This window comes from Miniopterus schreibersii (assembly GCF_964146895.1).
Source record: "Miniopterus schreibersii genome assembly, chromosome: 1".
NCBI classification, from domain to species: domain Eukaryota; kingdom Metazoa; phylum Chordata; class Mammalia; order Chiroptera; family Miniopteridae; genus Miniopterus; species Miniopterus schreibersii.
In genome coordinates, this window is record NC_138101.1 from 52,546,122 (window position 1) to 52,569,627 (window position 23,506).

Sequence of the window (23,506 nt, forward strand, 5' to 3'; positions counted from 1 at the left end):
TGGGAGAAATGGCTTCTCTTTTTTTCTTTCCAGAAACTGGAAAAACTTTTTTCTGTGACTGGGTTGTTTTTTTTAACTGGAAAATAAGTATTTATTGATTATTCATTTAAGATAAGATAATATCTGAGTTAAAGTTAGATAGCACATATTGTTAATGCAGCCTTGATGTTGTTGGCATTTTAGAAATAATCATGTTGTCAACTATTTTTAATTGTATTTGTATTCAGCCAAATTATTATAGTTATTGTAAAGTTGAGGGGGAAATGTAATTTTATTGAAATGAAAGCAAGCTTTAGAAAAATTTTTTCATCTGGATAGGTACTCTAATAAAATATTAAATTTTGAATTGTACTTTTTCATTTAAATTATTCATTTCTTTTAAAAATTTCTCTTTCTTCCACAGAATAGCTGCAGAAGCAGTGTTTATTCATTTGGACTTAAATAAAGCAAGAAACACCTTTAAGGAGTTAACCCAGAAGGACTGGCTTGCTAACATGGTGGTATTCTTCAGATTGTTTGGGAAAGGGGGGATCACAAAAACATTTTTTATAAGAACTCAAAATTTCAGGAGAAATATTTTGTTTTGAGAGATTTCTCTGAGACCCTGTAGTATATCCAGATTAAACTCCAGTAGCACTCAGGTGTTTGCTCACATAAGGTGTGATAATTAGTAGTCATAGAGGTTAAAAATAGTCTAAATAGCTCATGCATACACGTATTCGCACTCGGGACTGTAGGAAGATGATTAGAGGATTTGTTGAGGTTGGCACTAGAATAAGAGCATTTTATTTGTAGTTATTTTAAACATAAGTATAGAAATGAGCACACTTTTTCTGATAGGAACATCCGCATAACCTAGGACCGCCTGGATTCTTCCTCTCTGTTTTTTTCCATTGCCCTTCCTTTTCTGAAGGTTCTAGAATATTCTTGCTCTTTTTGAGATTGTTGCTTCTTTGTTTCAGCACTGTCATTACTGTCTTTAGGTGTCCCACTTGCAGATGTTGCAAACACACTCCCTTTCTCAATTTAGCAGTTCTTAATTCAGCGGGGGTCTTTTGTTTTTTAAATATATCTTTATTGATTTCAGAGAGAGGAAAGGAGAGGGAGAGAGAGAGAAACATTAATGATGAGAGAGTCATTGATCGAGCCGACAGCCTGGGCATGTGCCCTGACCGGGAATCGAACCCCGATCGCCTGGATCCTAGGTCGACGCTCAACCGCTGAGCCACGCCCGGCCGGGCTAATTCAGCATTTTTAAATTTATTTCCCTATTCTGTTGTGCTGGTTGATCGAGGGGTGGTACTGTGTTCTTCTCTCTGTGTTTCTTTCTGGGTCTCTCCTTCACTTCTTTTCTCTTTGCCTTCCCCTCCCCTTCCCCCCTTACTTTCCCACTCTACCTTCCCCCCTTTCTCTCCCCTCCCCCCCTTTCTCTTTCCTTCTGTTTCTGTATCTCTCATTCTCTTTCCCTCCCAGTCTTGCTCTCCTCTCTCTCCCTCCCCTCAGCTCCCTCGCCTGCTCTGCTGTCCTGTCTGCAGCAGTCAGCATTCTGTATCTCAGCTGCAGGTTCTCTCTCACGCACATTTCTGCATCTCAGTGGAAGATGGACAGTTCAGTTCTGTTCACTTTGACAGCCATGGCCCATTTAGGGATCTGAGGTAAAATGGATCCCTAATTATGCACCTTTATCAGGACTCTGCAGTACATAATGGAAAGATCACCAAAAATGCCATTTCTGCATCTGTGAAGGAAAGAGGGTGGATCAGTTCATCACCAAGGCTAATTATACCTTAGTTGTGCCAGAAAAATATCATAAGGTGCAACTTCATAATCATAGAGCGATCTTCCATTATTTCAAACAGGATAATTGGGTCAGAAGACCTGTAATATTTCTGTTCTGAGATTTCTGTGATAGGGATTCACAGACTTGGCATTCATTCATTTAACAAATATTTGAATATTTGCTAAGTGCAGGGCGTTGTGATGAGGACTCCTGATAAACAATGAAAGAGATATGCTCCCTGCCCTTAGGTCATGGCTTAGTTCAGCACACAGACACCTTCATGGAGCTATTAATGGGAAGACTAGGTGTGTTTTTCCAGCCACTGTCTCCCCTGATGCCTAGCTTAGAACATAGTGGGTGTGTAATAAATATTTTGGATGAATGAATTCAGTCATTACTAGGGCAGTGGGTAGTCACCTTTACTTAGAGCACTCAAAACAAGGTGCCCAGGGGATGTAGAAGTTTTCCAGGTGCCTATATGGGGAAGGGCATTCTGGCAGTGAGGAAAGTGTACACTAAGTCAGGTGCAGGAAACAGTGTAACTGGCATGAGAGCACTGCAATATTCCGAGTAGGTTGGGAGGTTTGGGGCTGTGGCTGGTGATGGGCACAGAGATAGGAAGGATGTGTGCTGTGGACACGTCGTTAAATAGAATTGTCAGGTATATGTCACTCCAAACACAACCACATCGTAGGAGCCCAGTATATTTTGATATAAAAAAGATAATTATAAAATGTGTACATTTTAGAGTTACCTTTTAGCTAGTGTCTGATAATTTAATGATTAAGAACTAGGAGTTTGGAGGCTGAAAGATCCAGGAGAGATTCCCACTTAGCTGTGTGACCTTGAGTAACTTAATTTCTCTGAAGTACAGATTTGTCATCTATAAAAGGGGGTTAATATCATCTATGTTATAGAAAAACTATAAGAATTAAATGACGTGTTTAATACACGTGAATTATTTAGCAGCTGACAAATATTCCATAAATACTAGCTTATTGTCTTAGTGGGGTTTTAAACTAATTATTTTTATTATCTGAGCACACATGACAAATAAAAATTCAGAATTGCATTTGAATTTTCCCCTGAACGCTTGCATTCTGAATTGGGGAAACTAAGGAGATTGGAAGGACTAGAAACTAGAGTTTGTGGTGCAGAGGGTGGGGGATGAAGTCCTATGAGAAGATAATAGGAAACCATGTTGGTTTTTGTTGTTGCAGTTGTTACTTTTTGTTTATTTTGGGTTTTATTTCTGTTTTGCTTTTTGGGGTTCTAACACATTCTTCCTCTTTTAAAAAATGAAGTGTGATAGTGGAACCTGGTGCAATGTAGTATTTATTATTGAGAGTGCTGCCTGTTAGTTCTGAATCCGCTGTTCCTCCAGGATAACTCTTGTACATGTGATTTCTTCTTCATCTCCTTCATGCACCCCTAGTAACTGAATGGAGACAATACTTGTCACGTACCTATACTCAGGTATTGGGAGGCTAGGTGAGATGGGGTATGAACATGGGTTTTAGAAAGACTAAATGATTATTCCAGTTTCATGGTGCAATGAAACTTGAGGTTCTATACTTTATTTTATTTACAATAAGTTGCACCCAGTTCCTGCTGTGTTTTGACTGTCTTCTCCCTGATCCTCTTTTACTACAGATAACCACATGTCTCAGGGATTATCTGCTCAAAAATCTTCCATTTCTTTCTCCCCACCAAGAAGCTTTAGAAATATTCTTCCTTCTCCCAGAGTGTCCCATGATGCATGATTTTAACAACTGGCAGAACCTGGTGATTCCATTTGCAGAGGCTATTTGTAAAATGAATGATAAATCTTCAGAGGCTCTGGGTAAGATTGATGATTTACATGTGAAAATACTTTACCATTCTCAGTGGAAAGATGTGACTAGTAAAGTTATGGCAAAAGTTAGAAACACATTCATGTTTTTTATCTTGTATTCTTAGCGTATTCTAAAGATGCTATAATAATTACTCTTTTCTTCCAAAATAGATTGTTCTAGTACCTTTTTCTTATAATGATCTATGTATGGCTTGGTCATGAGGTCCTTTGTCCCCAACCTTTTTTTTTTTTTTTTTAACACATCTTAATTGATTTCATAGGAAGGGAGATGGGGAGAGAGAGACAGAAACATCAATGATGAGAGAGTCATTGATCGGCTGCTTCCTGCACACCCCCTACTGGGGATCGAGCCTACAACCTGGGCATGTGCCCTAACTTGGAATCAAACCTTGATCTCCTGGATCCTAGGTCCATGCTCAACTGCTGAGCCACGCCGGCCCAGCTGTCCTCAACTTTTTATTATGAAAAGTTTCATACACAGAAGTTGAAGGAATAGTACAGTGAATACCCTACCTATATACCCTCTACCTGAGAGTCAGCAACAGTTAACCTGTTGCCATATGTGCTTCCTCTCTCTTTAAGTACAGATTACATTTTATTTTTGCTGAATTATTTAAAAGTAAGTTGGAGACATTATGACATTTTACCTATAATAAATTTAATCATGCATCGCATAACAATATGGAAATCTACATTATCATGACATTATCATACCTAATAAAATTAGCCATAATTCCGTAATATTACCTAATATCCAGGGCATATTCAAATTTTTGCAAAAGGTATTGTACAGACTTTTTTTTTTTTTTTTAATATATCTTTATTGATTTCAGAGAGAGGAAAGGAGAGGGAGAGAGAGAAACATCAATGATGAGAGAGTCATTGATCGGCTGCCTCCTGCACAGCCCCGACTGGGGATCGAGCCCGCAACCCGGGCATGTGCCCTGACCGGGAATCGAACCCTGATCGCCTGGATCCTAGGTTGATGTTCAGTCACTGAGCCACTCCCGGCCAGGCCAGACTCCTCTTTTTAAATCAAGGTCAGTTGTTCTGGAGAACGTCCCACCTCTAGATTTGTCTGATTGTTTCCTCCTTTCCCTGTGTCTCCAGTACACTGGAAGTTAGTTCTAGGAGATTGATTAGATAATAAGATTTCTTTTCTTCTTATTTTTTTTCTTTCTTTACGTAAATAGCATATGCAGCCCAAAGAAGTCTATTCTTTTATTTTATTAAATCTAGATAACATTGTAAGTGATGAAATGCTAGTTTAAAATGTTTTTTGTTTTTTATAATGCTGAAAGGTGTTTTTTAAGAGTTAAAAACTCATGCTGGGAGCACAAAAAGAAGAGTCATGCAATCATGAGTAGTTCTTAATCTAATTTGTTTTTTTGTTTTAAAGACTTAGTAATCCTCTTTTTTTAAAAAAATATATCTTTATTGATTTCAGAGAGAGGAAGGGAGAAAGAGAGAGAGAGAGAGAGAAATATCAATGATGAGAGAGTCATTGATCGGCTGCCTCCTGCACACCCCAGACTGGGATCGAGCCCACAACCCGGGCATGTGCCCTGACCGGGAATCAAACCTCGATCTATTGGATCCTAGGTCGATGCTCAACTGCTGAGCCACGCCCAGCCGGACCTTAATCTAGTTTTTCAGTATGCTTTCACCTGGATAAAAGTGTGACTAATTTAGTGCCTGCCTTTTCACAGATTAATTGTAAAGATTGAGGTTCTGTTACTGTCAAGGAATTTTTTTTAGGACATTAAATTCTAAACTTTTAATTGCAATCATATTTTCTGAAAAATGTATGACAAATGTGTTTTTGTAACTATGGTATATAGAAAATATTCTATCAGTTTTGGAAAATATGGACAACTTTTTACCTTTAAGAACCCAAGAGAAATTACATGTTAACAATTTCTTACCTTTGTATCCCTCAGAGGAATATTGGGCATCTCTGCAGGAATCCGCTTTCATGGAACTGGTCCAGATGTTTAAAAGAGCCATCATCGCTCAACTGCATAGCTGGACTGAAAGTGCTAAGAGTAACTGTCTAGCTCTCCTAGAAATGTTGAAAAGGCTGCATAGGGTAAGGGTTTCAACTGGCCCGAATCTTAAGCAGACTCTTGAAACATGAAGTTTATATTGCTGTTTCTTAAATTTTATTTTTGTGAATTAATTCATGCATATGAAGGAGTGTATATAGTATCTATGAACAGTTTGAAGAAAACTAATAAAACAGACCTCGATGGAACTACTGCCCATGCTGGAAAAGGAAGCATTTCCAATACTTTTGAAATGCCTGTGTATTTTTCTCTCAGATTGCATCCCCTCACCTCCTGGAGATAGCCATGATCCTGGATTTTAGGTTAACTGTCCCCTCACTCTTTTTATTGTTTTATGAATATATATATTGAATACATATATATTATCTACTGTATATATAGGGTGTCCCAAAAAATGTGTACACGCTTTGAGGAATTATAAAGGCAGTGTTTATTAAAAAGCATATACATTTTTTGGGACCCCCTGTATATATTATGCTGTTTAATTTTGCGGTTTTTGAATTTATGTAAGTGGAATACATGCTCCTTACACATGTTTTACACATTTGTCCACGTTAATACAGCTGTATTCATTTTTACTTCTATATCACAGTCCGTTGTATGACTCTTCCATGATTATCCAACGCAGTACTGATGGATATATGTGCTGTTTGCAGTTCTTTTTTTGGAGGGAGGGGTTCTCTATGAGAAAACATGCTGCTATAAACATTTCTGTACATATGTCTTGGTGTTCATGTATCAAGAGTTGGTTTTTTAGTTTCTATACCTAATTCTGAAATTGATAGGTTGTAGGATATGTGTGTGTTCTTCTCTATTGGTAGTTACAAACTGCCTTCCAAAGTGCTTAGACTAATTTAAATCCCTTTCAAGAGATAATGAGGCCCTGGCCAGTGTGGCTCAGTAGATTGGGGCGTTGTCCTATACACCAGAAGGTGGCTGGTTCGATTCCCAGTTGGGGCACATGCAGGAGACAACCAATCGATATTTCTCACATCAATGTTTCTCTCTTTCTCTCTCTGTCTTCCTCCCTCTCTGTAAAATCAATTTTAAAAAGAGAGATAGAATGAGAATTCCTGTTGTTCCAGGAATTTGGAAAATGTTTCAGCCTGAAATGATACCAAATTATGATTTTAATTGTATTCCCATGGTTCTAATGCGTTAGAGTACATTTTCATGTTTATAATTGCAATATTTGTTTTCTGTAAAGTATCAGTTCTTGACTTTTGCTCAAATTATTTGTTTTACTTTTCCTTATTGATTATAGAAGTTCTCTATTTTGTAAGCTAGTCCTTTGTCAGTAATATGTATTGCAGATATATCCTAGTTCGTAGCTTGTCTTTTTACTTCATGGTGCTCTTTTATGAACTCACATTCTTAATTTTAATATAGATAAATTTGTCGATTCATTTCTTTATAATATTTATCCTTGTCTCTCTTTGAACTTTTTCTCTTGCAAGGTTTTAAATTATTACCTAACTCAGGGATCAACAGGGTTTCTTTTTGGAAAGGACCAGAGAGTAAATATTTTGGGCTTTGTGAGGCGTGTGGTCTCTGGCAGCTGCAGCTGTTGCAGTCTGCAGTCTGCAGTGGGAGCGTGAAAGCTGCGCTTAGAATGAAAACGAAGGGGCCTGGCTGTGTTCCAACAGGATGTTAGAAAAATAAACAGGGGGCCTCATTTGGCCCTGAAAGCTGCCCCAGATAGTTTTCTAATGGCCAGACCAGAGGAAGAGTACAAAGGCACATATAACACATATCTAATATTTAAAAGGTTAGAAATCTAGCTAACTGCTGAATAAATATACTCTAAAACAAAATATACCCAATTTAGGCTTGGATTAGAAATCTTGGTCTCCTTATAGAGTTCTGCAGTAAAGGTGGAGGCTGAGACAGGCGTCCCCAAGTCCTCTGCCGCCTTTTCCTATTTTTGTTTTGACCCATGTGCCCATAGGTGGACACCTTAGCTCTTATATCTGTGTTCCGTCCCCACCTTCCACAACAGCTGCTCCTTAGTAGTCCTGGAGTCTAGGTGTATCCTCACCTGTGACACAGTCCGCTCTTTAGGGACCAAGAAGGGGAAGAGACCTGTGCAGGTCCTGGAATCTGGCTTGGAGACATTTGAGCAGAGACTTACAGTTCCTGGGTAGCTGGAGCTCAGTCTCGAAGGGGAGGTGTGGGCTGCCAAAGACAGGTCCCCTTGGCCCTGCAGGCCCCTTACTGCCCCTGTGGGAGGGTAGTTGGCTGGAGTAAGGCTAGAGCAAGGACCTTTAAATCATGGGCCCAGAGCAGAGACCACTCTCGCCCAGGTCTAAAGGGAGTATTGATTTTAGCTTTGCCTTTCACAGTTTGGTGTTTAATCCAATTGGCAGTTTATTTTTTTAAACTTTTTATGTGTTTTTATTGATTTCAGAGAGGGAGAGAGAAACATCAATGATGAGAGTCTTCAATCGGCTGCCTCCTGCACACCTCCTACCGGGGATCGAGCCCACAACCTGGGCATGTGCCCTGACAGGGAATCGAACCCCGATAGCCTGGATCCTAGGTCAACACTCAACCGCTGAGCCACGCCCGGCCGGGCTAAAACATGTTTCTATGTGTGGGATTCATTTCTGGGCTCTTTTTTGTACTGTTGGTCATTTTATGTAGCTCTGTTGTTTATATCTGGTAAGAAGAGCACCTCTACCTTGTTCTTAAAGTTTATCTTGGCTGTTTTTGACACTTGGCTCTTCTATACAAATTTTAGAATTGGCATCTTAGGTTCCACACACACATAGATTTCACTTCGAATTTGATTGGAGTTGCAGTGAGTCTGTATATTTCAATTTGGGGAGAATTAACTTTACTATGTGACTCTTCATGGTGTCTGTTTTCTTTCACTTATTAGTTTGTCATTAAAGTCTTTCAGTAAAATTTTGTTATTTTACTATGAAAGTCTTGGATATGTTTAGTCAAGTCTATTTCAAGATAGTTGATATACTTAGGATTTTACAAACGGTTATCTTAAAATTATATTATTTGTTGGTTTGTAGGAATGCATTGATTTTTGCATATTGAATTTATAGCCAGCAAATTTGCTAAATTCTTATATTATATCTAGTAATTTGCTTGTAGATTCTTTTGCATTTTCTGTGCAATCATGAGGCTATTGACAGTGCAAGGCTGAGATCAGCAGGGTCCAGAGGACCATAGTTACAGGGGTGAAACAGCTTCACCATGCTATGGGTGGTGGTACTGGGAGGCTGGATCATTTGGGGTGTGGGCCAGAGTCTGTAAGAATATTCCAGAAGAATGGTCTTAGCTTGCATAGCCAAAGAGGGCTTTTAGAGGACCTTTTCAGAACTAGTTATTGAGGCCAGAACTATGCCCATTCAGGTCAAATACTGATGGTCACTGAGGTCCAAAGCACCTAGTGTCATTATCTGTGTCTTCACTGACTGATGATTAGCACTGTGCCATGGTGTTCATATGTATTTCATAATAACCCTGGTCATCTCAGGATGGAAGGCTGAAAATTCTCCCACAATTTAGGAGGAAATGTTCTATATGTGCCTCGTCAGAGGGAACATCTATAAATGGTATATTGCTAAGCTCTGAAGTACATGACATGCAATATTGGGCCCCGGAGTACTTCAGATTTATATTGCACTGTATTTTTCTTTGGACTAAAAAGTCCTTTAAAAACTTTTTTGTGAATTGAAAATAACTAGAAGTTTATCATCCTAATTATCAATTTCTACTACTAAATGTTAGGCATTCTTTATGTTCCGGAAAATGTGGGGTTTGGGCAGTAGAGAAATTGGGTAGAACTTTATTCTGGTCATTAAGGGTGTTTAATTTGCATTTATCCTGAGAACCTAATAGCCAGTAAGCAAAATTGTCTTTACATATGATACTTTCTCATAGGTTGTGTTTTATTTAAGGTAAACCAGACTAAATGTCAACTGCCTGAAAATATTTTCCAAGTAAACGAACTTACACACTACCTTCACTTTTTTGGATATGCATATAGACTGTTCTCTTGGGAAATGAACGTAGTAAGTATGGCATGTTTAAGAGGGGAATTTGATCATCAATGAGTTAATATAGGCATTTATGCTATAACTTTCTACATGAATTTCCAAAATCCTTGCACTCTGCAAAATTGTCCAATAGAAATAGCAGGGCTTATGGGAAAAACAAGACCAATCCCTCAAAACCTATGCAGTTTTGTAGCCAGAGCACTAACAGAAAAGTTGTTGCTACCTTGGCAGATAGCTTGGATTTACCAGACAAGCATCTTCTGGAGAGTGCCATGCAAACATGAAAAATGCACAAAAGCCGAAGGGTAGAACTCTATCCACACTCTAATTAGAGGACTGGTGGTACTGAGATAATGCAGATGGAAGTGAAACTCTGCTTAAGTTGGGCAAAGGAGGCAGGGTGACTCACCAGGAGCCCGCAGAATAGGGCTGCAACTTTGGGGAAGGTACCCTTTGGGTAAGAACTCCTTTTCTATTTTCTTAAAAGACAGTTAAAGGGCTTTCGCTGCCAGTTCAATAGCTGACTTGAGGGGTTTTTTCTTTTCTCTGAAGGTTATAATTCTACTTCTAGCTCACCAACCCTTGCCTGGCAGAAATATATGAGCTAACCAGCTATCTGTGTTATTTCATTCCTCTATTTACCAAATACATCTGAACTCATTTACATTTCAGAAATGTGGGTTGCAGTAGAACATACTCGTTGGGAAAGTGCCCAGAGTTTACATTTAATTGGTAAATTCAATGAGCACTGAAAATACTAGGTCTAAATACCTTACATTGGTACATGTAAAACATTTTCTTAGAATTTTATGTACCTAAGTACTACTGACTAGCAATTTGAATTGTCTTGGCCATAAGTACTGAGACCTTAAACCATCAGGGGTTTAAGTCTATGAGGTAAGATGTAAGATATCTCTGTTCTTTCATTTATCAGAATTATTCTCATTTCCATTTTTAGGCCAATGCAGTAGACATCCAGTATCCTGTCATATTTAGTCGTTTTCCATTTGTCTTTAATATTCTGTCAAAAATTGAACTACTACATGCAGACTCACTTTTAAAAATACAGGTATGTGTGTCCATTTCTTTGTCTTTATTAACAAAATAAGTGGTAAATGCCTTCTTAAGTGTACAGTATTTGGAGGGTGATAGGGGAGCCACCCACTGTGAAACTAATGGTCGTGGCATTCACTTATACTCTAATGAAGAAGGCAAGAAAATGCCATAATTTGGGTTGGCTTGGCCTTGAGACATATTGAGGCCTTAGAAGTAAAGGATGGAGCTTGGACAGCTGGGCTAGTTGTAGAGCTTTGACCTTGAGGTTGATGACTGTAGTCTTCTGAATGGCTCTCGAAGAGGCATAGCAGACTTGGATTTGACTGGAATTAGCACTATATCTAAGGAGGTCCAATCTAGTGAAGAAAACATAGCAGTGGGGATAGAGGTGACCGAGGATTCTTAAAATTCAGACCTAAATAAATGCCTGTGGTGGTGCCATAATAAAGGTTTGTAAGAAGTATCCCTTTTCAGTCAGCTATCATCAGCTGAATTGGTTCTGTTTGTCAACATATCCAGCAAAGTGCTTTTGAAGTTAAAATTGGACAGTTCAAAATGCCTTGGGAAATGTACTTCATTACCTTTTTGTAAGGATTAAATGTTACTGTAGGTATAGCTTTTAGAACAGTGCCCCACACAAAGTGAGTGCCCAGGGTGTTAGGTCTTATCATCATTTTTTACTGTCATCTATGCATCTATATATGTATGAGTAATACTCAAATATGTCATACAAGTAGATACTGTCACAAATGCAGTTACCATAATGAAATAGGAAGTTGATTTATGAGTTCTAGTATGACCATTAATAAAATATTTAACAAAGAAAAATTAAAATTTAAAAGATAAAAGAATTTTATTTTGCTTTATCTCTTGTTTTCTCCTGAAAACAAGCTTTCAATAATAATTTTATAGAACTGATTTCTCTCTTTGTTTGCTAAGAGCCACAGACTTTAATGATCCCAAATTGCTCTTTGGTTTCAGGTAGACAATCTCTTTCTGTATCTGTGTGTGTGTGTGTGTGTGTGTGTGTGTGTGTGTGTGTGTGTGTGTCCCCCCTTAATTTCTTAGATTATCTATCACTTAAAATCTCGTCTGGGTCCTCTTCCTAGAATAGGATATCTTTAGAGAGGTCTCTCATACCTGAACTTTTCCTGCAGACTGCTTTTTTCTAAACTTCTGAACTTGTTTTTCAAATGAGAATATTATGTTTCAGCGCACTGCTTCAGTGTTTAAATCATTCTCTTAGCCTGTGATTATAATTAGCTTTGGTAACTGAAGTATTAATAATTGTATTTATTGAAGCAGTCCAGTGGAGCCTGCTGTTGGTCATTTTCCTGCTCATCCAGGCTGGCTCCCGTTTCTTAGGTTCCATGTTGCTTCTGCTCTCTGAGGGTGAATACTGAAGGCATAACTTACCTCCAGTAGTGTATATAAGGCTCTTTTTATAAATGTTTGTGATGTGTATTTATAATAAACTGAACCAGTTTATCCTACTTTATAAATTTCTACTTGGAGCACATGGTGAAATGAAGTGACACATTTCTGTTTTCCTAGTGGAGAAAACTCAGAGCTTTTTTGCAGTTCACTGGAATTGTAGAAGACCGAGAGTCCAGTTTAGTGTTGATGTCCACCTTTAATCTAACGGTCAGAAGGAGCCACTTGATTGAGGATGTTTTGAAGCATTTAAATCAATTTGAGAATGAAGATCTAAGGGTGGAGTTATCGGTAAAGTATAATTCTCAATAATTTGGTGCTGAGAGAAGAAAAATATAAAATAGTGTAACAACTAGTCTTTACAGAGGGGACATTATCTCCCTTTGCCACTGAGGGGGTCTGCTTTAGAGTTCCTCTAATTCCCCAGTTACCTGTGAATTTCAGGTGATAGGTGCAGTCACTTCATCAGTACACTTGGGCTAAGGAGCAGTAGGAATGGTTGTCCTCCCCCAATCTGGTCAGGTAGAAAGTCTAGTTCTAACCCTAAGAGGTCCAGTCTCTCCTGAGGCCTGACCTAGCCTGACTAGTCCCCACCTTTGAAGGGTTCCAGTGAGATGGTGTTGACACAGGAGAATTGAGGGTTTGTTTCTGCTCTCATGCAGGACCCAGAGTCCTCTGTGGAAGAGGGAACTTTCTGTTTATTGACTGTGTCGTTTTTGAGGGTATAATTGTAGATATTACCATGTTCTGAACATTTATAAATGACCTTTGGTTTAGTAACCGTATAATTTGTCTTACTAGTGTGTATTTGACACAAAATAATAATAATAATAATGACTAGTAGATCTAGTGAATGTTTTCCTTGTGCCAGTAACTGTTGTAAATGATTTACACTTACTTGTGTAACCCTTTCAACAACACTATGTGGAAGGTTCTGTTATTCATTCATTTTGCAGATGGGGAAACTGAGGTACAGGACTATTAGGTAACTTATTCAAGGGTAACACAACTGATACGTATCAGAGCCAGGATTTGGGCCCAACCACAAGGTCCTAGATCTTCCACTTAAAACAAAGATTTGTCTGGTAATATTTTTTAGAGGTTTGTTTTTGTTTTTGTTTTTAATATTTATTGATTTCAGAGCGAGGAAGGGAGAGGGAGGGAGAGAGAGAGATAGAAACATCAATGATGAAAGAGTTGTTGATCAGCTGCCTCCTGCACGCCCCCTACTGGGGATCGAGCCCGCAACACGGGCATGTGCCCTGACCAGGAATCGAACCCCGATCGCCTGGATCCTAGGTCAATGCTCAACTGCTGAGCCATGCCTGGCCGGGCCACACAAATAATTTTTAAAAATCTAAGAAACTCACAGTGATTCCAACCTGTCAGCCAGCCAGTCTACTCAGCTATTTTAGTTCCGCTTTTATATTTCACTCATCCATTTTTAAATTCTAGGTAACATTCGATGAGCAGTTACCATTTTCCAGACTGTGTGGGACATTTTACATGTGTTATTTAATCTTTGTAATAATCTGTGGGAAAACAGAGGCTTTGTGAGATTAAGGAACTTGCAGATAGGGAAGGGCAGGTATAACACCTGGTCTTGTAAATATTTTAAATACTGATCTTTGAAACTTGCATTTCTGTAAAATGGTAAAGGAATTCATCCAAATAAATGAGTAAAAGGAGCTTTTGGGGAGTGTTGGTGGAACATCCAGATGGAAATGTTGAGCAGTCCTTTTGGAAATGAGTGTGTGTTAATCAGGAGAGAATATGGATAGATATGAAGGTTACATACCTGCAAGTAATAAATGAAGTTTTAAAGAGAAAAGTTAGGATATGGGGAAAGAGCAGAGAGAAAGAAATTTCTGGTATTAAAGCAGCAGGAAAAAGAAGAGAGAAATAAAACCTACACTGCTGCATAAGAGAAAGCAAGGGAGGAAAGAGCGGGAAGAAAGAGGAGGAGCTCAGAAATGTAAAGTGAGTTAGCAAAGTCAAGGTGATACATCAGAACAAGTCCCTGGGATTGGGGGTCCCAGGTGATTGATCCTGTTGGAGAAAAGCATTTAAGTAGAGAAATGGGTTTGGAAGTTGGTGACAGTGTTCTCTGAAATTCGGCAACCTAGAGTAGGAGGAGCCAATATTATCTGTTTTGGAAACATGGTCTTGATGAGTGTGTTTTTTTCTTTAAGGATAAGGGAGAACTTAACACATTTGTAAACTGAAGTGAAGGATTCCAAGAAGGAAAGGCAGGAATGGAGCGAGTAATTGAAGGAGCAAAGATGGGCTATGATAGAATCATCTTGGGGAGGGATTGGTACCTCCTCCTTAAGGAGTAAACAGCCAAGCTAATAAAAACTTTGTGTGTGCTCTGGCTTTCCAGTTTTTTGAAAATCCTAGTATTTTTTATTTCTTTATGTTTATTTTTATTATACTTAGCATACCTTATAACTGTAACCATGTTGTCAATTGAGGTAAATTTATTGTTAAAGACTAGACTGAGGTTTCAAAGACATAGCATTAAACCTAGGCTGCACCATTTATCTGTTTTATAACCTTGGTAAATTAATTTAAATTCTTGAAGCCTCATAGAATTAATAGGATTTTAAATAAGATAATATGAGTATGATGCTTACCATAATGCCTGCCAAATACTTGGGCGTACAATAATGTTAGCTCTTACTATTAAACGAGATTTAATACATAGCAATACACAGCCCTGAAAGTGATCCATTATTTGCTCTGTTTCCTCAGGTTTCGTTTAGTGGAGAAATTGAACATGACTTTGGAGGAGTCAGGGCAGAGTTTTTCCACTGTCTGTTTGAAGAGATGACTCAGCCAGAATATGGGATGTTCATGTATCCTAAAGAGGCTACCTACATGTGGTTTCCTGTTAGAGTAAGTCTTCTTTTTTTGCTTATGGTATTTCCTGCTAGAAAAGGTATGTCACATAACCATAAAAAATTAGGTTGTCTAGTCTGTTTTATATTAGGAGAAGAATTAATGATATAACTGTGGAGACAGATCAGCCCCATGAGGTTAAGGATGGAGTAAGTAGTGAGTAAGTATTGGACAAGCTGGAGGAAACAAGATGGCGGTGTAGGTAACAGCTATACCTGCCACTTTGTGCAACCACATCAAAATTACAACTAAAATACAGAACCACCATCGCTCAGAACCTCCTGAAATCTGGCTGAACAGAGCCCCACAACCAGGGAACTGAAGAAGCACCCAGACAGGTAGGAGGGGCAGAGACGCGGGCGGATCGGGGCTGAATCCCGGAGATGGGGCCGCGGGCCCACACCCGGTGCCGAGGATTAAACCCAGGAAGGAATCTCGGCGGTGGGGGTTTCCCGGAGGAGCGAGGGGTCCCAGCCCCACATCAGGCCCCCAGCCCAGGGTTCCAGGGCGGGGAAGAGACGTCCCCACAACTCCGGGCTGTGAAACCAGCGGGGACTGTCCCTGAGGGTCGCGGAGGCTGCGGGAGCCCCAGCAGCTCCTCTAAAGGGCCCGGCACGGACTCACTCGGACGCTCCCTCTGAGCCCAGCGCCGGGCAGCAGCCTGAAAGGACCCGGGACACTCGGGGGGAACTAACCTGCCTAAAATGGGGCAAGAGCTGGAGGGCAGCTTCCTTCCAGGCAGAGGAGCTGGCAGAGGCCATTGCTCTTTTGGTGAATCCTCCCCACACAGCCGGCAGGCAGGCGCCATACTTGAATCGCCAGCACCTGACTCGCACCTTTGGCCCCGCCCCGTGATTCCCGGAGGCCCCGCCCTCCCCACCTGCAGCTTATCCAGGCCATTTCCAGGGGCTTTTCTGTGCAACTGGCCTCTCGAGCCTCATGCTTAGGACTTTCCTAAAATCTCTCAAGCAGCAGCGGGCCCCATATGGCTTGATAAGCGGCCCCAGGCCTGGCACTAGCGGCAGCTGCATTGGCTCATAGCTTGGCCTCTCCTGGACACCTCCACACCCAGCACAAGTAGCAGCCAACTACGGTTTGCTGTGTAGCTCATGCTGGGTGGCCCTGGGCAAGGCACTGGCAGAGGCTGACTTTGCACCTCCCAGGAGGCCCCAGAGACAGTGCACCTGGTGGTCAGACTCCACCACGCTGGATTACAACCCTATCACATCCATGAGTGACACACTCAAGGGGCGCACTTGGTGAACACCAAAGCCCCACTGAAGTAAATCCTGCTCCATAGGGGTGTCTCCAGCACAGCAGCTCTTTGGCTGAGGTTGCAGCTGGTCCTCACAGCTGATTGGCCTGGGGGTCAATTCCTCCCAGGACGCCAACAGCAACCAAGGCTCAACTACAACAGGACAGTGCACACAGCCCACACAGGGGAGCACCTAGAAGGCCCAGCTCAGGTGACGGGAGGCTGAGCCACTGGACCCTACCGGACACCTCCTACACAAAGCCACTCTACAAATTCCAGGAGACATAGCAGCTCTACCTAATACATAGAAACAAACGCCTGGAAGCAGCCAAAATGTGGAGGCAAAGAAACATGTTACAAAGGAAAGAACAGAAGAAATCTCTAGAAGAGGAACTAAATGAAATAGAACCAAGCAAGCTAACAGATACAGAGTTCAGAATTTTGTTTATAAAGATGCTCAACCATATTAGTAAGTGTATTACAAAAACAAGTGAGACCATCAATGACATAATAAAGTACCAATTTGAAATGAAGGCTACACGAACTGAAATGAAGAATAATTTACAGGGAATCAATAGTAGAGGACGCTGAGAATCAAAGCAGCAATTTGGAACATGAAGAAACAAAAAACACCCAACCAGAAGAGCAAAAAGAATCCATAAATATGAAGATAGTAGAAGGAGTCTCTGGGACAACTTCAAGAGGCCCAACATTTGTATTATTGGGGTGCCAGAAGGGGAAGAAAGAGACCAAGGAATTGAAAACCTATTTGAAAAAATAATGACAGAAAACTTACTCTACCTGGGGAAAGAAATAGACTTACAAGTCCAAGAAGCACAGAGGGTCCCAAACAAGAGGAACCCAAAGAGGCTCACAGCAAGACACATCATAATTAAAATGCCAAAGGTTAAAGACAAAGAGAGAATCTTAAAAGCAGCAAGAGAAAAGCAGTTGGTTACCTACAAGGGAGCACCCATATGACTGTCAGCTGATTTCTCAACAGAAACCTTGCAGGCCAGAGGGAATGGCAAGAAATATTCAAAGTGATGAAAAACAAGGAACTACAAGGTTGCTCTACCCATACCCAGCAAAGCTATCATTTAGAACTGAAGGTCAGATAAAGAGGTTCACAGATAAGCACAAGCTAAAGGAGTTCACCACCACCAGATCAGCATTACAGGAAAAGTTGAAGGGTCTTCTCTAAGAAGAAGCTAATGAACAAAAGAAAATTAGGAACTAAATAGATCCAGAGACATTGACACATGTAACAGACGATCATATTTCAGAGGAAAGAGGGAAGGGGGGTGGAGGGTGGGAAGAGATTAACCAAAGAAGTTATATGCATATATGCATAACCCATGGACACAGACAATAATGGGGTGAAGGCCTGGGGAGGGGGTGGGAGCAAGGTGGAGGGGGTCCATTGGGGGGGAAAATGGAACACCTGTAATAGTTTCAACAATGAAGATAAATTTTTTTAAAAAATTGTGGAGATAAATTTTAATTGGAAAAAGGTGATTATCGTCATGGCCAGGTGGTTCAGTTGGTTGGAGTTTCATCCTGTATGCTAAAAGGTGGCAGGTTCAAATCCCCTTTCAGGGCACATACCTAGGTTGCAGGTTCAATCTCCGGTCAGGGTGCATATGGGAGGCAACCAAGATCTCTCTCTCCCTTCCTCTCTCTCTAAAATCAATAAAAACGAATCCTCAGATGAGGATAAAAATTAATTAATTGATTAAAAGGTGATTATTTTTCTAAAGCGGGGTCCACTTTCCCTGTATTCTCACATCCACACAGGAGAAATTAAGCAATATATGTTTTTGACCATTTATGGAATGTATGGATAAAATGAAACCCTCTTTCTCAGGCACTCATTCTTTGTCACAGATCTATTTTTCCTGATGAACTTGAAGACAAAAGGAAAGGAAATTGTGAAAACTTTAGTTTATAAGCGTTACTGAGCCCAATGTGCATCTATTCCTTTTCATGCTTTTATGTATGTATTTTTTATGGAAATAAATGACATATAACATTCTGTAAATTTAAGGTGCACGTGTTGATTTTATATTTATATATTATAATGTGGTTGCCATTGAGGCGATAATTAGCACCTCTGTTGCATCACATAAGCATTATTTCTTTTTAGTGGTTGGAATAATTAAGATCTAGTCTCAGCACATTTGATTATTATAACCCAATATTGTATATATTCACTACTGTGCATTTACTAGGACTTATTTATTACTTGGTGCAGTCTTTTCCCCCCTAAACAACATCTGTCCTATCCCCTCAACCCCCATGCTGTTAATGCTTGTAGTGACCAAAACTATTACAGGGATGTAAATTGACTTAATGATTGAATATAAACCCTGAATATGCTTATCACAATCAAGCTTTTTGGTTTTGATTTGATTTTGTGAAAGGGGAAAAAAGTTTTACCTAATATAAATATGCCATTGTATTGACAAGAATTCATAATATGTTACGATGTTTTTTTCTCTATTCAGCCTAAATTTGAAGAGAAGAGATATTTCTTCTTTGGGGTTCTGTGTGGACTTACTCTTTTCAACGGCAATGTTGCAAATATCCCTTTCCCACTGGCTCTGTTTAAGAAACTTTTGGACCAAACACCATCATTGGAAGACTTGAAAGAACTCAGCCCTGTTTTGGGAAAGTAAGTAAACATAATTCCTTTTCAAGCCCTACCTAACATATATTTAGATAAATATTTAAACATACTCTACCAGTAATATTTTCACATCCAACAGTACATTCTGGGTACTTTAAACCATTTTAACTTTGGTAAGAATTGTTGGATTAATAATTTAACTTTCTAAAATTAAGAAGTTTATTTTTTTTATATTAGTCTTCAGTGCTTTCATTAATCTTTGAACTTCATTTGCATAGACAGTCATGGACAGAGCATAGGTTACAGTGATGTTTATTTTAAATGTTTCATATTACCGCCTTTAAAATGAAAACTTACATTTAAGTTAAAAGACAACCCACCACCTTGCAAAAAATATTGGCAACATATAATAGAAAGGGTTACTATCCCTGCTGTATAGAGTGTTCCTACACATTCATAAGAAAAACTGACAAAAGTATACAAGAAGACAACCCACAAAAGAAGTAATAGAAATAATACATAAATAAAAAACTTGATCAATCTCAGTAGTGATCATGGAATGCAGATTAAAATGAGAGGCTAATATGCACTTCAAAGTAACAGTGGTTGAAAATAGTGATGCTATAAGGTGTTAGCAAGGGTTTGGTAAAAAAGATTCATTCCAATCTCAGGTATTGTTAGCGGATGTGCAAATTGCTGACTCCTTATTCAGAGAACAGTGTGGCATCGCTTATCAGAATCAAAAATGTGTTTGCTGCTTTGATCCAGCAATTCTGCCTCTGGACATTTCACCCAGAAATACACAACCATGCAAGGATTTCTGTATACCAAAGTACACTGTATTATGTAGTTCATAATATATGGATTACCTAAATGTTCTTCAAGAAGGGAATTCTATATTTTTCGTATATTTATGCAATGGACTGTGGGGATTTCTTTTTTTTTTAATGAGAACAGTAGTATGATTCTATTAATATTATCCCCATTTTACAGATGAAGAAACTAAGGCACAGATAGGTTAGGTAACCTGCCCCAGGTCCCGAAGTGACATAACCATTATTTGAACACAAACAGTCTGGCTCCAGAGTCTAACTATTAATTATACTAATAAGAGGAGGAGAAAAATACTGAAAGTGAAAGATTTAGAAAGGAGGAAAGATAAATTTGTTTTTATTTTTTACTGAAAACATTGAAAATTACCTAAACAATGCTTATTGCCTAAGAAGACTTAAGAAGCTTAATAACTTAATACAGTCATGGGCAATTTACAGTCTAGTAAATGTAGAGATCATTAAATCTGTATTAGTGTTTCTCAAACTTTTAGCTCTTAAGACTCAAAAATTATTGAGGACCCAAAGAGCTTTTATTTATATTGGGGCTACATTGGCCAATATTTGCAATATTAGAAATTAAAAGTGGTAAATGTTTTAAATTCAGGAATACACAAATATTAGGTATAATAGAGCCTCTGGGAAACTGTTCTATACTCATGACAGAGTGTGAAAGAGACAAGTAACATCTTAGTTTTATTGTGAACATAGTTTGGACCTCATGGACCCCCTGTAAAGTCCTTAGGGATTCCCAGAAGTTGTGGGTCAGGCCAACACTTTGAGAAACAATGATCTCTACATTCAGTAAAACTCCAATTTTAATTCCTTCAGGCTTCCTATAAAACTTGACAAGCTGATTTTAAAATTTATATGGATGAAAAAGGGCCAGGAATAATTCAGAAGGTGAATAAGGATGGGGAACTTGGCCTACCAGATACCAAGAGTAATTAGAAAGCCGCATTAATTAGGACAGTATGGTATTGGTGCAGGTTTTCCACTGGAACAGGAGAACCCAGAAACTGGCCCATGCACACGTGGAACTTTGTCAGAGGTAGCATATTCGATCAGTGGGAATAGGAGTACCATTCAACGAATGCATCTGGGGGGAAATGAGAGCAGATACCTTATGTCATACATATTGACATACATGTTGACATACATTGTGTCAACTCCTCATGGATGAAGGACTTAAATGTAAAATGATGAAAATATGGACAAAGATCTTTCTCATCTTTGGGATTTCTTCTTATGTCTTAAGTAAGGCATAAAAAGTACCAACAGTGAAGGAAAGATTGGTAAATGTAACTGCAGTAATATTAAGGAAGTTCTCTGTTCATCAAGAGATACGTTAATGAAAGAGAAAAGACACTCTTCAAACTGGTAGATATTTGTAACACATACTGGAGGTGGTAGAAAAATGGGATAGAGAAGGTATCTCATAGGTAGGTATAAGGTATTAGCAGTGTTTTAGTTCTTGTTTTGGGAGGCAGGTTCACAGGTATTCTTCATAAACCCCACGCATAAATAAGCCATACACGGACATGTAATGAGAAGGTAATGAGCCAGATATTGTGATGAATCCTGTTTTGTCAGCTAAGTTCCCATTATTCTCCCTCCCCCCTCAAAAAAACACGAAGAAAAGATGGTCTGTTTTATATCACAATACCATAATAAAAAATCCGGTAGGGAAAAGTGTCAACTGTTTCCACCATCTCCCAAAGGAGACTTTCTCCAGGGACATGTTTCCCTTTGGAAAGTTAACCAAGCTCTTCCAAGTCACCCTTGTACCGTTTACATAGTTTCTGGCTGCTCGCTTCTCACAGTACTTACCGTAGGTGAGGCTTTCATCAGCATATCTCACCTACTGGTCTCGGTTTATTGGCAAGAAAGGAGTTAGTCTCAACTTCACATCCTCTATGCCTGCCATATTAAGTGCTTAATAAATGTTTGTTAAATGAATAAAGAAGTAAGGAGTAAATAATATATGAGACATTATTTTTAATGTATTTATAAAGTACCATAGGATGACAGAAGATAGAAATGCAAAATAACTGGCTGCTCCCATTCTGATTTAACCTCTGTTCTCAAAGATGCCTGGAAACAATTAAGGTAGTCAAATTTCAGGTCTGTCTGAAGCTTGATGATATTGGGACAGCAGACACAGAGAAGGTCCTGTGACCTTTCTTTCCACTCCACAGATTTCCTAAGTGATACCAGATATTTAAAAGGAGATCTATTATTTGTTCTGTAAGTAGAGTCCCAAAGCTGAAATAAAAGTAACAACAATTAGAATGAGTTTCAGTGTCAGTAAATAATGTTATCAAACCTTTTCTAAACAGAAACCTGCAATCACTAGGTAAAGAAAGTTAGGGTGGTAGAAGGAGAGTGGGAATCAGGCGGGGAGCCTAGAGAATTACAGATAAACTTCTAACCTCACACTTAGAGATGTTGAGATTTGGCCCTATTTAGACTGTCAACACTCGGAGAAACAGGTGCTGTGAACCATACCTGACTTCCCACCTTCAGAATAGTCATTTACAAGATGTATCTGGTGATGATTTTTTTTTTTAAACAAAATTATTTGTTCTTTAGGAATTTGCAGATACTTCTGGATGATGAAAGTGCTGACTTTGAAGAAGTATTTTATATCCATTTTAATGTAAGTAACAGTAAAAAACAGATTACAGATCAGATTTAAGCTTATTAACCCTTTTCGTACTTACCTAAACATGTCACTCTTTAATAAAAAAACAAACTGAATTAAGTTAGTGCAAAAGGGTTTTCCCCTCATTTTTCATGAGCTGGGTGTATCAGTTAGATTTTACTGTGTAACAGACAACACCTAAACTTAGCAGCTGAAAACAACAAACACAATTTTGTGGTTTCTGGACAAGGCCAGCTTGGCTGAGCTGGTTGGTCTACAGTGGCCTTACCTAAATGCCTGGTCGTTGGCAGGCTGGTTGGTGTTTGGGGTGTCAGCTGGGACAGCCTGTCTCTTATCATCCAGCAGGCTAGCTGAGGCTTCTTCATAGGATGGTCTCAGAGTACAGAGAAGGCCAGCCCCAACACACAAGCTTTCCATGCTTTCGCTTCTGTCAGATACCATTGGCCAGAGTACTTCACAAGGTCACATCCAGACTTAAGGGCTAAAGAAACAGACTCCACCCCCTTGAGAGGAATCACAGTGCAAAGGGGCAGGAATACCAGGAGGCAGGGATTTATGGCCAATTTTGCAAATCCACCACACTAAGTCTACACTATACAAAGTGAATACTGAAACATGGCCATTTTCCAATTAATATTTTCAGTATGATCAGTTAAAATAGATAATTCAAGGGTTTTTTAAGTTTTTTATTATTTTTTAATTTTTTTATTAATCCTCGCCTGAGAATATTTTTTCCATTGATTTTTTTAGAGGGATGGTAAGGGAGGGGGAGAGAGAGAAACATCAGTGTGAGAGAGACACATTGATTGGTTGCCTTCCTCATGCTCCCCGACCAGGGCCAGGGATCGAGCCTGCAACTGAGGTACATGCCCTTGACCAGAATCAAACCCACTACCCTTCAGTCCACAGGCCGGCACTAACCACTGAACCACACCGGCTAGGGCTAAATTTATTTCTTATTCTGCATGATAAGGTGGTAATTTTTATTTGTACATTCCTTACAAGTTTTTGTGACAAAA

At 39.3% G+C, this 23,506-nt stretch overlaps 1 protein-coding gene across 1 annotated transcript in view; it reads left to right on the forward strand.

Annotated features, from left to right (window-relative positions):
* HERC5 (HECT and RLD domain containing E3 ubiquitin protein ligase 5) overlaps window positions 1-23,506 on the forward strand; it is a 41,470-nt gene that overhangs the window by 14,888 nt on the left and 3,076 nt on the right. Inside the window, exons 11-19 of the mRNA XM_081137810.1 lie at window positions 404-497; window positions 3,434-3,623; window positions 5,576-5,724; window positions 9,619-9,732; window positions 10,676-10,786; window positions 12,328-12,498; window positions 14,962-15,105; window positions 18,871-19,037; window positions 22,415-22,481. Of these exons, the coding sequence (XP_080993936.1) occupies window positions 404-497; window positions 3,434-3,623; window positions 5,576-5,724; window positions 9,619-9,732; window positions 10,676-10,786; window positions 12,328-12,498; window positions 14,962-15,105; window positions 18,871-19,037; window positions 22,415-22,481 (1,207 nt within the window). The remainder of the gene's footprint in view (window positions 1-403; window positions 498-3,433; window positions 3,624-5,575; window positions 5,725-9,618; window positions 9,733-10,675; window positions 10,787-12,327; window positions 12,499-14,961; window positions 15,106-18,870; window positions 19,038-22,414; window positions 22,482-23,506) is intronic.